The sequence below is a fragment of the Madurella fahalii genome (assembly GCF_045866475.1).
Source record: "Madurella fahalii IFM 68171 DNA, scaffold_5, whole genome shotgun sequence".
Lineage (NCBI taxonomy): Eukaryota > Fungi > Ascomycota > Sordariomycetes > Sordariales > Madurella > Madurella fahalii.
The window spans coordinates 656,100-671,903 of NW_027263975.1; the positions used below are offsets into that span (position 1 = coordinate 656,100).

The window sequence follows — 15,804 nt, forward strand, 5'->3', positions numbered from 1 at the left end:
GTCCTGGACCCCTCATATGCCATGGATCCAGAATGGTCTTCCCAACTTCCGCACTAAAGCCAAACATGAAGGGCGCCATTTCGACATCGTCCTCCATGGAGCAAGTTGGCATTTGGCCGGCCGGCACGAGCGTTGGACTTCGGGCCCGGGGACAGATCCGCTGACCGGCTGCTGGCAAGGACTGCGATTGAAAAAGGCAAGTTCTTCGCGCGTTCTGGGTCATGTAGCTAGCAACACAGTGATGAGAATGCAGTATTAACGCCCTTTCAGCTCAACATATCAGCAATATGCACTTCGCGTGGAGGCGGTCGGCCGGTTACCACACATGGGATCAGCCCGCGCTGTGCCGGCAAATTGAGCTTATATCGTCCCACATTAAGCCGTTAAACAAACTCGTCCCTACACGATCGCCAGACGAGCTAAATCGGGCTTGCGCCTGCAGATCTTCCAACCAGGCAATTGGTTACGAGCCCCAACAGTGTCCGAGACTAAGGAGGACAGGGCCTTAACCCACCGAGCCTCCATGCCAGTGCCGATTCTTGTGCTTTCCAGCAAATAGACCTCAGATCTGGGGTACCGCGGGACGCCAGGGGCGTCGTCCGGTTAATATCGGGGCAGTATCTGAACCTCTCCCGATTGGACTTCTACGCCTTCCCACCCCCGTCAAGATGGTAGTGCAGCCGCTCCCCGCGGGGAGCCGCCAACGAAGAGCCGCCAGCAACGTGGTAGCGGGGGAACGGAAGTCTAAAGCGATATGACCACCGCGGGGTCATGGGTTCCGGGGTAAAGATGCGGCCTAGGACCACCACTTGGCTCGCCCTATATCACGTCTCGGTTCGTCGCCGCGGCTCCTGAGGCTAAGCTGTCTTGCCCGCCTAACTGCAAAGTTGCCTATTGCCAGTTGCAACCTCTGACAAGTTCAAGTCTCATACGATGAAGTTCCTTAGCAAGCTCTCGGCCGCATTGGCCGTTGTGGGCAGTAGTGTCATGGCACATCCCGTCTGGGACGAGCTGATGCAGCCGACCGGCCCCCTGAAGGTTGCCCGGGCGGCTCTAGCCCAAGTCTCGGACTTTGGTCCCAACAGCTCGAGGGCCAGGATGTACATCTACGTGCCCGACAGGCTCGCGGAGAAGCCGGCCATCGTCGTGGCCATCCACTACTGCACCGGTACCGCGCAGGCATACTACAGGGGTTCTCCGTACGCCCAGCTTGCCGATCAAAAAGGCTTCATCGTTATCTACCCCGAGTCCCCATACAGCGGCACCTGCTGGGATGTCTCGTCGCGGGCCACGCTCACGCACAACGGCGGCGGCAACAGCAATTCCATTGCCAACATGGTCAACTACACGCTGAACAGGTACAATGGCGACGCCAGCAAGGTGTTTGTCACGGGTACTTCGTCCGGTGGCATGATGACGGTGAGACGCCTTCATCCCGGGGGATACAACGGAGTAGTTGGCTAATTATCCGGGGAACCAGAACGTCATGGCGGCCACGTACCCAGAAATGTTCGCCGCAGCCATCGTTTACTCGGGCACCGCCGCTGGGTGCTTCTACAGCCAGTCCGGCGGCACCAACCAGTGGAACAGCTCGTGCGCTAACGGGCAAGCCCGTGGCACACCCGAGGTTTGGGCCAAGGTAAGCATGCAAAACCAACAACCCTCCCCCCCTCCCAGCTCCTCCTCCCCGGGCTTATCTAGCCCCATGAGTAGTAGCAGCTAGGGTGATACTTACACGGGGGCAAAAACAGATGGTCTTCGACATGTACCCCGGCTACGACGGCCCGCGCCCCAAGATGCAGATCTACCACGGCTCGGCCGACACCACGCTCAACCAGAACAACTACAACGAGACCATCAAGCAGTGGTGCGGCGTCTTTGGCTACGACTACAACAGGCCCGACAGCACCCAGGCCAACACGCCCCAGAGCCGGTACACGACCTACACCTGGGGCGACAAGCTTGTCGGCGTGTACGCTCAGGGGGTGGGCCACTCGGTGCCCATGCGCGGAGCCGATGACATGAAGTTCTTCGGGTTGTGAGCGGGATGAGGGCTGTTGTTTTGAGTTCATTGATTGTTGGTCTCTGCAATGGAGTGGGGTCGTATGTTGGTGTTGGAAGTTGAGGGAAGGGCCCGCCGACTGAGAACCTGGCAACCGGAACTACCGTGGGCTAATAGGAGGAGGAGGACGGCTGGACTTGATGTCAAATATGTGCCAGCTACTACTAGTGGCGCTGTTCAACGTCCATTAGTGAAATGCAAGAAAATGGTGGCTATTGAAGATTTTCCGTAAATTTATTTCTACCTCGCCAGCTACGTGAGAGGCGATGTCCACTTTCTAAAGCCTACCCCTTGTTTTTCCTTCCAAGAAAGGCAGAATGCGATATCCAAAGTATCGGCTCGGCACTCCAGATAGCGGGGACGGGCGACTAGCGAGTTAGGGTTGGCTAGGGTTGTCTGGAATCTGCAGATACCTTAATCTGCCGTGTCCGGAATCTGCTATGCAAGCATGACTAGAGTCCGTTGACAGCCCGAATCGCAGCGAAATACTACAGCCAGGCTGTTTGGATGATGATAATTGACATAATCATCTGCCCCGCCAATGCTATCCCGTGGCCATTCTGTGCTCAGCGAACAAGGCAACCGAGTTTGGGCGACGAGACTCACAGGGGGCCAGGTGTGCAAGCTACTGCCTTATTGAAGCGAGACAAGCAATCTTGTGTTTGTGATACTTTGGGGCGACTAGGGCAGCTCGTTAAAGTTAGAATAGGCGTCTTCAGACTGCAAAAGGGGGCGCCACCCACTGCCTAGGTGGCTGCAAGCTGAGTCACACCCACACCTCTACAGACGATTCGCCCTATCAGTTTTATTACATTTTCTCGTAAACATCGCCTCATACGCTCGTCTAACGCTATCAGATATGATAAACAGGCCGCACAGCTAGCTGCCTGTCTGTGTGATGTTTCTCACCGCGACATAACCACCCTACAGCCACTCCATTACAGCCAAGTTACATTCACAGACCTCAAATATGCCTTCTGCCGCCGACACTTCGCAAGTCACTAGCGCAATGAGTTTTACACCACCCTACAAAGATGGATCCCCAAAGCGCTTCCCAGGGTACTCTCCTGGGAGTCGCGGCCTACGCATAGAGTTCCAAAGCTACGTAGAGGACACGCGCCGCAAAAGCGACCCGCTGTATAACCATACCATGCAGCTGATGGAAAGGGAAAACCGAGCTTGCCGGCGCGAGGTCGCAAACCTTGCACGAGTTGATAAACAAATCGAAAAGCATTTGTTAAGGAGACAACATGAACTGGAGGAACAAGCCGACACAAGGGAAATTGCTACCCGCTTCGCTCCACGGCTCAGGATGGGTCAGAGCCCTATGTGTAAGTCAAGAGGCATCAGCTCCGTAGCAGTGGTACTTGGCTATGTTGATTCGGCCATGAAACTACAACGCCCGCGGCTGACATAACACTCGTATAGTTGGTCCTTTCCGGTTTCTCTCGCGCTCGCACTCCCGTTCCCCGCTCGCAAGTTCGGGGCCGAGTTTCCTCTCCCCCGCCAGATAATCATCCACCATTGTCTCCGCGGCTACCTCGGCCTAGACTTTCTAAATTCTTACAGCGACTACGCTCCCCGAGATTCACGGCCACCGAACTCGATTCCAATTCTGTATCACCGACACCGCCACCGCCCCCAACGCCAAAACGTCTTGAGTTTGGTCCGCCAATTTCGCTATTACCGCCGCCTCGGCCGCTTCGCCCGGATGCCATTTACGGGTCGGACTTCCCTCCATCGCAGCGGCGAGTTCCACCATCGACGCCTCCTAAATTCTGCCAGCTAAGTCTTCCGCCGCGACTGACGCAGTTAAGGCTGGGACCCAGACCTTTGACGACGCTGCCGCTTCATACAAGGACACCAGTGGCAAACAACAATCGATTCCCGTCTATATCGGCACCACCGATTCCTCCACGCTCGCCGCTCCGCCCGCCCACACCGGTGCCGCCACCTGCGACGCTCCAGCTGCCCGCATTTTCACTTTCTTCACATGCCGCAGTCCGAACTTGCGAGCCCTCCCCGGGATCTTGGTTTTCCGACATCCGCCGCTTCGCCTCGTTTGCTGACTTGGTCAGAGATAAACAGCTTAGGGGGCCTGATGGTAGTTCATGGCTATGAGAAGGTATTGAAACAGTGTTGAGTATATGAGGAAGGGTCTGGAGTAGCCTGGCTCTATATGAACAAGATTCCTTCATACTAGCACTTGACGTGAAAGTTTGTTCCGACAAATATCCAGCGCAGGGTAGGTACCTATTGCATTGGAAAAGAACTTTTCTTTCCATATCTATTATTCAGCTTGCCACATCTCATCTGCCGCCGGGCCCGGGCGCAAACGCCAAGCACCGGCATCGTCAGAGTAGGCACCTTTATCCCGCCGTAAACAAGCTAACCTACCACCTGGTGCATTTGGGGCTGTGCCTGCGATGGGGGATGTCCTTAGGTTGAGAAGCAGAGCAGCACGTTTTCATATGCAGAATATTGACTGCTGTTACATGTAGGTAATCATTCGAGATAATTAGTATGCGAAGAGTTAAAACAATGATCAGAGATAGCCAGCCGAAATTCTCATTTCCTAGCTCTAGGTGTGACATTGCCTGATGCTAGCAGTAGCCCCAGAGTAGTACGAAACCACGAGGCCAAACTTGCTCTGCGACCTCACCTGGGTATCCAGCGTACCTTGCAAGGGAAAGAGAAGTCTCCGTCATTACTACCGGCATCACCTTGACCATCCTTCCGCCACTAAATGGGTCGGGACATTGTTGTGCCAGAGGATCCTATCAATCAATCAACGTGCCGCAGGTACAGCAAAGGGCCATGGCGAGTACACAGTCCAAGCAACGACTGCCCGTCAAGCTATCATCGTCATGGTATCGTGCCCTTTCCTTTTTCTCCTCCTCCTTCTCCTTCGCCTTTTGCATTTTCTTCTCCTCCTTTTTCTCTCTGGCCCAATACTCTTCCTTAACCTTCTCGAACTCCTTCTTCGCATTCGGGTGGATGGTCCCCGTATTCCTCACGCAGAAGTACCCCTGGTCCACGCGGCACTCGACCAAGCACCACTCCTTGATCTCTCGGTTCTTGCATCCAGGCGCCTGGCAGTACAGCGGCCTTTTGCCCTTGTAGGGGAACGCCCATTTGTCCTTGACGCCGTAGTAGGCCGCGATGCACTTGGGATTGGTGCAGGGCCCGCGATGGAGGCACGAGATATTGCCGATGAAGTTGCGCCCGTCGGCGTCAGCGATGTGCGTCTTGCAGATGGGGCATTGGATCTGGGAGTAGTAGGCCGCTGGCTGAGGTGAGGCGGCGAGCGGCCGGCGTTTGCTCGGGGGTTTTGTAGGCTGGGTCGCCACCGTCGATTGCGGTTCCTCCGGAGGCAGCAAATCGAGATATGTGGGAGGGAACGTTGTCGGATAGGGACCCCGTGGTAGTGGTGTGCCTTGCATGTTGGCCATGGTTTATGTGAGTCTCGGAATCGCAGAAGGGGCACGATCGAGTCAGACGTTAGCGGCGAATGAAGAATGTTGCGAGAGTTAGATCCGGTCTTGCTGGAGTTTTACGAGTGTTGTCAATTTTAGGTGGCAAATTGAATAAAAGCGGGAGTCGGCGTGAAGGCACTTCCAGTTTCGCTTTTTATTCGAGTTATTGCTCAAATAGTCGACTCTAACCATGTGAGATCGACAAAGAATGCCCAAATTCACCTGTGACAAGCAACGCCTGGGACTCGAACAAAGAGACCAGCGCCTCACTTATTAGACGAGATACAATGAACGCACCGACTGACAAAGCCCACGTGCGCATTAAGCGTACATGGGCCTGAGGGCTAGATTACCAGTTTCATCTCATAGAGATAAAGTCATGTGCCGAGTCCTCCCAATCAGTGCGAGGTACTTCCTCTCGCAAAGCGTTCCAGTTTTTCCCCTATCTCGTTTGACTCAGGTATCCATATTCGTTCCCGGATTCGTGGAGCACCAGCATTAACCACCACAACTACTACACTACATACTCCCTTACCATCATACAGGCCACTGCCATCCAGGGAATCATCAGCAAACAGCCGTCTCCAAACCATAATAGCGCTCTCTGGAGCCTCTCAATTTTCTGCAGCACAACACGGCGAACGTTTATTTCAGAAAAATACGGCGTGTATTGAGGTAACAGCGGGATACTAGGTTGTTACACAATGCGAAGTTATACTCAATACCTGGTAAATAAATGAGTTAGGGCGGTTTCTATTTACATATCATTGAGCAACAAACTCCATGGAACCTTCCCTCCCCAAGACGGATACTCGGCCGCCATGGCTTCCTTCAAGTTCTCCAGGATCTTATCCCTCACCTCAAATTTTACACCCAGTAATAGGGCTGCCTCGTCGGGGGAGGAATTTACCATGGCATAAAGTCTCCGTTGCACCGTATCCTGAACGTCTTGCTCGACCTGCGCGGCCAGCAGCACCGCGCGTTTGAACCTACAGCTATCGCACCGTTCAGGTTGGATCCCGCCCTCTAACAGCGTGCGCGGGCACTTCTCTAGATATGAGATGTCCTCAGCGGCCTGCGCCCTGTAACGATTTCCTGGACCAGGTACTATGAACGCTCGGATGGCGTGCCGGCAGTCCCGGCCCGAGTAGTGGACTTTATGCCGACATACTGGGCAGCTCAGGAGCCGCCTCTCGCTCACACATAACCTGTACCAGGAGAGCAAGCAGTGCTCGCACACCATGTGTCCGCAGATCAAGACAAAGGCCACCTCGCGGTTGACGCATTCTGTAGACGGCGGGATGCCCTTGACATACAGTTCACTCTCCTGGCAAATTGGGCAGATTGCGAGGGGCGCCGGCTCCCCTGTTACGATGCTAAACTCGAGGAAGCTTCTGACATCTTTCCAGAGGCTCACCTCGGGGCGTGCCGGGCCTAGTTGCGGCTGTGTGTCCAGCACTGAGCTCACGGGTTCTCCTCCAGTGCTCGTCTTTTCGCCTCTAGTCGTCATCACTTGTGGCCTTGAACTTCTACACTTGTTGTTCGTTATCTTGGTAGTTATACCACCCTAAAATCGACGAGCACTTATGCTCATAGTCGCGTGAATGTCGTCAGCTATGATGTGTCCAGATCAGCTCCGCCTCAGATTCGGCTAATATCTGCCCATTAAACTGGTGAGGAATGCTATTTAGGGCAGTAGGTTAGTTTTGCAAGTCAAAAACGGGCGCCAACTAGTGGTAATCTAGCTACATTACATATATCTCAGCCAGTGTCGAGGATTTGGCTACACGTATATATATGATGTTGGGGACAAGTATGTAATGTCCACAGCAAACAAACGGGTGCACGGGAGAGAAAGAGGGAGGTACACGGTTATCCTACTTCTCTACCTCTCGGTGCCGGGATTAGAGTTGCTTTTGTATCGTTCGTTCGCCTGATCGTGGAAGCTTGCGTCGTTTCGCGATGTGGGGCTGTTGAGCCGAATATCAAGCCACGAATGAGATCATCTGGCTGGACACTCCCCCAGCCTCAGCGCTCGGCTCGCCTCAGCCCCCTAACCAGGCTCACCACTGATCCGGATTTGTCGAGGACAGTTGTCGGATGAGACTGTATGAGTAGGCGCCTAGGTGAGAATGGTAATGGTTCATGGCGGGGTCTTCGACGTAGTCAGATGGGTGTCTAATCATCTTCCTGGAATGTCCTATGACTGGTTGGCACTGAGGTGGCTTTACGCGCGACGGGACGACGAAGTCGAGACAGCCCAACTACCTGACCCCACGGCAACGCATTCCTGGATACACGTCAGCGGCTGTCACACACGACGAGAGATTAGATGGAACCATACTAGTATTAGTCGGTGTCCGCCATGTATGACGCGCCTTGTCTGAGTCTTCTGCCGGTAGCCCGCCGCAACTACCCAAATCTTACCACCTTGACGCAGCAAAGAACCAAATGGTCGATCAACCACTCAACACCATGAACCTCGTTCGGCAAAAAAGGACGTCATGACAAAATAATTTGTCATTTCCCGGTGTGGTTGCTTGGAGCAAGCACACAATTACGGCACAAACGATAGACGACGCCAGACGGGAGGTGGTGCAGTGCTGCTATCGATCTCTACCCAATTAGGGTCAACAGCAACCCCACCTGTTTCTCCTTCGCCCTCTAGACGTATTCACATTCTTTTGTCTTCATGCATCCGGGACGCCGATCTCCTTGCCGCGATTGGCCAACCAGCATACCCACCCTCCCGGTAGCTGCGGCCATGTCTACAAAAGCGTAATGCAAGCCTACCCAGGTAGGTGCCTAGTACATTTTGCAAGCTACTCTCCAAGTATTCTTCCACGAGTCAACATGGTTCTCGCCTCCTCGGTTTCTCCGCAGGGAAAGAAAGGGAGCCAATCGATGGGGCACATGACGCTATATTGCTGGCAATGAGGTAGCGCAAAGCGTATCCGTCCCATATCCCTCTCACAGCTAGGAAGTATAAAAGCTAGCCACAGCCCGGGTCCTTACGAGTTTACTTTAACATCTATTTCTAATTGCAATTGTGTCTCCATCATCATATCACTTAAATACGCCATCTGCTACTAATTAGGTATCTTTCCCTGAACCGAAGTGACAAGATGACGATACGCCCAGGCGCCTTCCCGGACACCGTGTCCGAGCCCGTCCGGCAGCTGCTTGAGACGTTCTACCGCCTCTCCAACGCCGCCTCATCGCACAACGAGCACGAGAAGGGTATGTACATACCTACTGTACCTATCTGCCATATTGCTTATGTTGTCACACTGTTATCTTCTAGCTTCACGTGATAGGATACAGAACAATAACTAAGGAAACATGCAGATGAGCAAAAACTCGTCGACCTCTTCACGCCCGACGGCGTCTATGAGTTCGCCGGCACCAAGAACAAGGGTGCGCAGGCCATCCTCGGCTTCCGAAAGAAGCTCTTCAACAACGTCGCCCACCGCGACCACCCCGTCGTCCGGGTGTACTCGTTCGGCACTAATGACCGCGAGCTGCTCGCACTTGGAGAGGTCGAGTACCGGCACCCGAACGGCAAGTCGCATACCGAGGAGTGGGCCGGCCGATACAGCATCGTCCAGGACGACGCCGGCGCGCTCAAGTTCCAGCACGTTCAGATCATCCTGGCAAGTTTCTTCTTAACGACATGTCGCCAGGGGATGAGTTAGGCTAACGATTGCTTAGAGCCCACATCACCCCAATGATAAATAGGTGGACTTGATAGCAATGGACGCCCCGTGTATGTGGCGGTAGGTTATAACACTGTCTCTACTGTGCTGCCGATATGAAAGCCAAAACAAAACAAAACCAAAAAATAAAAATAAAAAATAAAAAAAAATTGAGGTATACTAGGCACACAGCCAAAAATTTCACCAACACTCCCTCACTACCATATCTTAGCTGTAATCGCGAACACGCTATCGTACACGCCGGGCATGGCGCACTTCCCAATCGGTTATAGTGCTGCTTCGAACTGCCTTGCTCGCACGGCCCTAGCCCGCCACGCAGTAATTATAATTAGAACTCTCTTCTAAAACGCCCGTTCTTGTACTCTCCTAAGAGACTTAGGACGCATAACGGACCCTAACCCTACCGACTTCCCCTTCACTCTATCTTCACTGTTTCATTGTCTAACACAACACCAAATACCGAACGATATATGCATAATGCATTTGATCTCACTGAAATAACAATTACTACCAATTGTTCCATCAAGAAGTTCTAGCGTAATGCGCTTCGTCGACTTGTCGCTCATCGCAGACATGTCCCTGAATGCAGTTTGTCGAGAGGGGCAGTCTTCCTCCCTGCAATCCTCACATCGCAGAAGGGGATCACTGTACTCAACACAAAAATCGGGGGGTTCAAATATCAGTGACCAAAAGTGAACCCGCAAGTGGCTGGCGTCGCATGCTGTGGCCTCTTACAGCAGCTTTCTCATCGAGAAAGGGCCTTCTCGGTTGGGCTCCTGAAGCTGGGATGCTGTACGCTCCCCTACTTCGATTATGGTGTTTCAGAGGATAATCAATGGGGGGAGAAGACTGCAATCTTAACGTCGGGAGAGCATCACTCACGGACTCAACCTGAACTCTAATCTCTTTGCAGTCGGTAAAGTCTGTGCGGGGGTACCAAGCAACCCAAAAAGGGATGTGCCAACTGTGACTCTCACTGCATTCTTTCATCCTCAGAGGTGTTGAAGAGTGCCAAATGTATTCCTGGGTGCAAAATAGAAAGGACATTTGGTCGACGTTGGTTGTGTGAAGAGAAATTTTCCAACACCTAGCATCATAGCAACCTTCCCCGGAGAATATCTGATTCTGAGAGAGCCGTACAAGCTGAAGTAGTCGTGAAAGAATACTTGCGACTGCCGAATTGCTTCTCGACCACCCTTCCCTATTCTTCAGCAGCATCGTCAGCAGGGGGGTTTGAGTTTCGGCCACTTACAACATACAGCATCTACTGCGCCATCAGGGGGTCACTTACTACAATTTTCACATCGCCAGAGGGCATTGCTCGACAGATCGCCTCGCGGCAACATGTAGTTTGAGGGGTGGACTCATCACCAATAGCCAACTTCAGCATCCACCAGCCCTCCCGATCTGGGTATTGGAGCTTCGTTCGAACACTGTATTTTTTACATCGTAAGAGGGGCATCAAGGCAGCCACCTGCCATCCGCCCTATCTGATCTCAAGAACTCAATTCACAACACACGCACGCAGCCGAATCGGGAAATCAGCATACTGAGCACTGCAATTCTCACATCACCAGAGACCATTCCTGGTCCCGTGCCAGAGCAGGGCTCCAACGGATTGCTCCTCAATTCAGCGTTGTGAAGCCGTCTATCGCATCTCACCGCTCCTTTAACCAAAGGCATCATATCCTATGCAATGCTTCCTTGTAGACTAGGTAATTAGAGTATAATCAATAATACAACCACCAACGCCCCAGGCTATGCTATTCGTATCTCATGCAACCATCCGACCGGTATCTATTCAACGTGTATCTATACTCTCATGCTGATCAACCCCTCAATCAACCTGCTGGACCTCAATCATGTATGGTAGCGGGATATCCCTGCTCGCTTTATTCTGCGCAATATTGACGCAATGCTCGTTTTCCACCCTGAAAATGACCCACAAGGCTCGACGGAACAACTCGACCAGGGCCACGACAAAGCTGACAATGGTAGAGTGCTGAATGTTGCGGTTGAAAATGACAAAGAAAACCCACGTCATGCGGAGGACGGGATCGGCGATCATGGCGGCATAGTACCACCACGTGGCATTGTAGGCGAGGATATCACGGAGGTAATTTGGTGCCCCCTTCTGGGCTAGTCGGAAGTCCATGTAGATATCCCAGTAAGCTGAGGTATGGTTAGCAGATTGATTGAATGCTGGGGAAGAGATGAGCTAACATGAATAGATGGTACTGAGAGTGGAAAGGGAGATGAAGAAGCTCAGCGTCATCTCGCCCCCCTTGATTCTATACTCCGAGAGGGCTACGACGGCGCCGATGGCGACCATGTATTTCAGCCAGTTGGCCAGATGAGGGAAGACGTTGCGTGTGTCGTAGTATCGCCGGAGACACTGGATCGCACGCCAGATATAGGGCAAAGCGCCGAGAAAGGCCATGAGGCGGGACCTACTGGATCCGCAGCGCTCAGGCTCATCCCAGCCTTCGACGTAGACACAAAAGAAGAGCTCGGCGTTCTACATTGTGTCAGCTGTTACCTAATGCTGTGGGGTCTTGGGCAACTTACAGCGAAAGTATACCTCAGCGACGAGTAGATATCGCCAAGAAAGACATCTCTGAACTCGACAGAGTAGAACGGCGCCATAAGGAGACGCCACTGTAACGGTTAGCAACAGCCTTCCAAGGGGTGAAAGGGCACCAACATGAGCGGTAGCAAACCACAGCCGACTTTGGTGATGAAATACGGGAAGCGGCAGGAAGAGCACCAACAAGGTTGCTCCGAGGAGAACAACCGGGTAATACAAAAACATAACCTCCCCACCAAACTCGGCACTGAAGTTGAGCCAAAAGATGACGCCAAACATGAGAGTAAACAAACTGGGAAACTGTGCCAGCTTCCTCCAGTCCAATGAGTGTCTCGGGTCAAACTCGAAGACGAACTTGTAGTTGACCTTGTGCTTGCTCCATAACCGACAGATGAGCACAAACAGCCATCCCATGACAAGCATCAAAAAGTATCCGGCATAAATCTGCAGATGCGAGGACACGACCTTTTGCTTGTCATCGTCCACGTCCTCGTCGAACAGAAATCGAACGGCCGAGATCAGCCCCTGCACGCTAAGGACGAAGCCGAAACCAACGAGCAGGCCGTTGGAGAAATTGCTCATGGTCTCCGTGTCTCTCAAGGCAGTGCGGGACCGGAGCTTGGTTATAGCCGCCTTGGTATCGCCGCGCTCGAAGTAGCGCGCAAACAGGTCCTCGGTCGTCTGCATGTGCTCCTCGATTACTCTGCTCTTGACAAAAGAGGCCTTGTCGACGAAGTGTCGCACAAACTCCTGCTTCTCCGACACACGCGCGTTCTTGTCATACTTCTTGTTGAGCTTCTGAAACGCCGTGCGGTTGAGTGCTGCGTAGGACTGGATGAGGTTGAGCGTTCTGTAAAACTCATGAAGAGCCACCTTGAGCCTGCGCTTGGCCTCGGGATAGGAGACATCTTCATCAATAACCTGCTTCGGAACGAAATCTCTTCGACTTTGTGAAGGCAACGCAGTGAGGATCGGCGTTGGCGGAAGTGGGGGCCGGTCGCGTACCCCTGGACTGAGCTTCGTCGATGACTTGTTAAACGAGGTCAGTTCGATCACGCTTTCCCTCACACGACCGAGTAATCCCTGCGAAGCTGGGTCCCCGGACCCTTTTCTCCTGATGTCACTCCGAAAGGCGTCGTCACCCCGTCGATTCCTCATCTCGTAAAGCTGTTCCCGCAGAAGCTGGAGCCGCTTGCCGGCCTCTTGCTCCTTGGTCCTATAGAACTCCTCGACCTTATCCAGCTCGCCCATCATAAACTGGAAAAAGTCGTTCTTGGCTTTCTCGACCAGGTCCGTCGGGTTGAGCGGTTGGTTGGCGCTGTCGAAGAACTTGGACCGAACAGCCGTGAACGGATACGATGACGCGATGGCTGTGAAAGCCCGTTGTCTCCTTGTCATCATCCTCCTCGGTGCGGAAGAGGCGTGCCGTTGTGGGTGCTGTTCCATGTCCCCGCCCATGACGACTTCCACCCTTTCGCGCGGCTGCTCTTGGTACCGGTTAACACCTAGCCCGGCGACATCAAGTCTTGGGAGGGCGACATTGCTCAGCCGGCCCGTACCCGAGCTTGGTACCCGCGAACCGGGCCGAGAATTCGGGTTCGAGTACGACTCATCGTCCCTTATTGGCACATACGGCCCATACCTTGGGTTAAGGCCCTCGCCGGCTTCGAAGTCAGTCGGCGATGCGACATGTTCGTTGGACTCGCGAGAATCCGGCCGGGAGGGGACCTGCTGTGGGGGCGGTACATGCCCCGAATCTGCTTTGTGAATGGCTTCGGCGACTGCATGTATGTACTTCTTTCCGGTCTTGTAGTCGAGATACTTGCTGGCCCATTCTGTGGAAATCGCCGTTAGCCCAGGCCATCGGTGAGGGTGCGCGTGCTTCACGCCACCCACCTGGGACTCGCTCTGAGATGAGCTCCTCTCCGAACCTCATGTTGGGCAAGCCAACAAGTTCCAAGATCTGTCCCCGACGACGTGCAGAACGCGGGAAACGGAGATCCGAGACCCTGAGATAACAGAGACCTATGATCAGCCAAGGACCCAGGGCTCCGGCTGCATTTAACTTGCTGGCCAAAGATGCCACTGCGCGCTGACGCCTTGGCCACAACTATATTGTGATGAGTAAGTTTTTCCCCTGGCTAGGGTACCGACAAGGGTAATTCGGCCTTTAGCATACCTGATCAAGCGGGCAATCTAAGCTTGGCGGAGCTGAGCATCAAAATATAGGGCAAAGACCCGATCCTTCGCTTCAGAAGTAATGTGGAATTGGTTGATCAGAGCATTGGCATTATCCCCTGTCGGTACCGGGGCAGGGGAAAAAACTTTTGCTCGTATCATAGAATGCTCATTGGGTCACCCACAATCCGCTCTGCTGATCAGCTATTTAGGGAAACCCAACGCTGGCCTGGGCGCCCAGACTCCTGTCTCAACCTCCATGGATGGCATGGCAAGGGCTGGACAACATCAAAGATCTGCGGGGTGATGCTTCTTGGACGGCGTGGCCCAGGCCTGCTTGCATGTTGCATGCACAGGAACTGCTAGCTGGACTGCTAATACTCGACGAGAATCGCAACCACGGCGCAGTACATGTCCGGCGTTGCTCGTGGAAGGCGCCAAAGCTCACAGCGAGCACAACAGAAGCCCGCTGTCAGGCCGCAGATGGCGCTGCCCAAAGCGGAGCGAGCGGGTTGTGGCTGATGTTCCGGCAGCTGTTGATGGCCGGAGTCCGAACAGCAATGCCAGGGGTTGAATCCTCTCTGTTTTAGGCACGGATTTGAGATGTTGGGGCTGCCAATAGGCTCGGAACCGCCCGAGTACCGTCAGCCACAGCGAGGACCCACGCGACTACCTGCCGCATAGGGCCTTTTCGAACCGTAAGCTGACTGCAGGACTTGGCATTCTCTCGACGGAAATGCTTGACTTGATGAATGTGACATCGTCGCGAGGCACCGAGATGCGTCCTATTTTCCGATTCTGGGGCAATTTGAGAACGTTGCTCCGCCACCGGATCGACTCCGCGTATCTTAATAGCTGACCTCTCCCGAAGCGCATCGCCTCCGGCATCTTTTTTTCCCTTCGAGTTTCCCATGCTGACGTGGCGCTGAAGGAACTTCCAACAGCGCGCCCAGTTTCACCGCTAGAGTGCGACGTGGCGGGCATACTCGGTGAACGCCAACGGCGAGTCCTTATACATCCCCCCGGAGTCATAACCGTTAGCGCGGCCAGGGGTCCACTGTTTGTGATGGCTATACCATTTTCAATGATCACTAACAGTAGGTCCTTGCCGTGCTAACGGTTAAGACCCGCGGCGGAGGTGTAGGCTGCAGCACGCTGATAACCCATTCGCAATGATCCGAAGGTTGAGTGCACCCGGGGAAGTCGAGCAAAGTAACGCGGGGAACATTGGACATTGGATTTAAGCTGCACTGGGCCAGATTCCTTCCCGGTATTTCCAGCTGATGTACGTATCGCGGAATACATATTTCCGGTCTGACAGTGAGATCCTGGTGTTCGTTGTGGTGCGGCCAGTCAGCCCCTTTTGAGCGGCAACCCATGATTGGCTGGCGGGCGAAAGACTCCAACATCGAGTTAGGCGTTGGACTACGGCTCTTGTCAGCACATGTACCACACTGCGATGTTGTTTCTAGAGGTATTGTGGTGGACGAACATCTTGCTTATGAATCTCAGCGGCTTTGAGCAGAGAAGCTTGTAGTAAATCAAAGACAAGAGCGGCCATCGTCGCAGAGATGATAAATAGGAGACACCGGAACGCACCTTCGATACTTGGTGCAACAACAAGCCTCTCTACTCTAAACCAAGACTGGCGAAAATGGTGTCCGAATCCATCAAACTGCTTTTCTTCCCAGCTGCGGAGCCCGCAACACCTCTCGGACGATACCAGATTCTCTCACCCAATGCCTCCACCCATGTATCAACTCTCCAGCTTGGAACGATGTCTCT

General features: G+C 53.5%; 5 protein-coding genes across 5 annotated transcripts; 2 read left to right on the plus strand and 3 right to left on the minus strand.

Annotated features, from left to right (window-relative positions):
• Positions 1-933: 933 nt before the first annotated feature.
• Positions 934-2,042, plus strand: MFIFM68171_08759 (Carboxylic ester hydrolase; the record flags this gene model as incomplete). Its single annotated transcript, XM_071064178.1, has 3 exons — positions 934-1,419; positions 1,481-1,639; positions 1,752-2,042. 3 exons carry the CDS (start codon positions 934-936, stop codon positions 2,040-2,042), a joined length of 936 nt encoding a protein of 311 aa, XP_070920279.1.
• Positions 2,043-4,842: 2,800 nt separating this feature from the next.
• On the minus strand, positions 4,843-5,505 carry MFIFM68171_08760 (uncharacterized protein; the record flags this gene model as incomplete). Its single annotated transcript, XM_071064179.1, has 1 exon — positions 4,843-5,505. One exon carries the CDS (start codon positions 5,503-5,505, stop codon positions 4,843-4,845), a length of 663 nt encoding a protein of 220 aa, XP_070920280.1.
• Positions 5,506-6,295: 790 nt separating this feature from the next.
• On the minus strand, positions 6,296-7,048 carry MFIFM68171_08761 (uncharacterized protein; the record flags this gene model as incomplete). Its single annotated transcript, XM_071064180.1, has 1 exon — positions 6,296-7,048. The coding sequence occupies one exon, from the start codon at positions 7,046-7,048 to the stop codon at positions 6,296-6,298; it is 753 nt and encodes a 250-aa protein (XP_070920281.1).
• Positions 7,049-8,663: 1,615 nt separating this feature from the next.
• On the plus strand, positions 8,664-9,233 carry MFIFM68171_08762 (uncharacterized protein; the record flags this gene model as incomplete). The annotated part of the gene is made up of 2 exons (XM_071064181.1): positions 8,664-8,778; positions 8,887-9,233. 2 exons carry the CDS (start codon positions 8,664-8,666, stop codon positions 9,231-9,233), a joined length of 462 nt encoding a protein of 153 aa, XP_070920282.1.
• Positions 9,234-11,091: 1,858 nt separating this feature from the next.
• On the minus strand, positions 11,092-13,777 carry SYG1_2 (Xenotropic and polytropic retrovirus receptor 1; the record flags this gene model as incomplete). The annotated part of the gene is made up of 5 exons (XM_071064182.1): positions 11,092-11,426; positions 11,478-11,772; positions 11,823-11,912; positions 11,959-13,676; positions 13,738-13,777. The coding sequence occupies 5 exons, from the start codon at positions 13,775-13,777 to the stop codon at positions 11,092-11,094; spliced, it is 2,478 nt and encodes an 825-aa protein (XP_070920283.1).
• Positions 13,778-15,804: the final 2,027 nt, after the last annotated feature.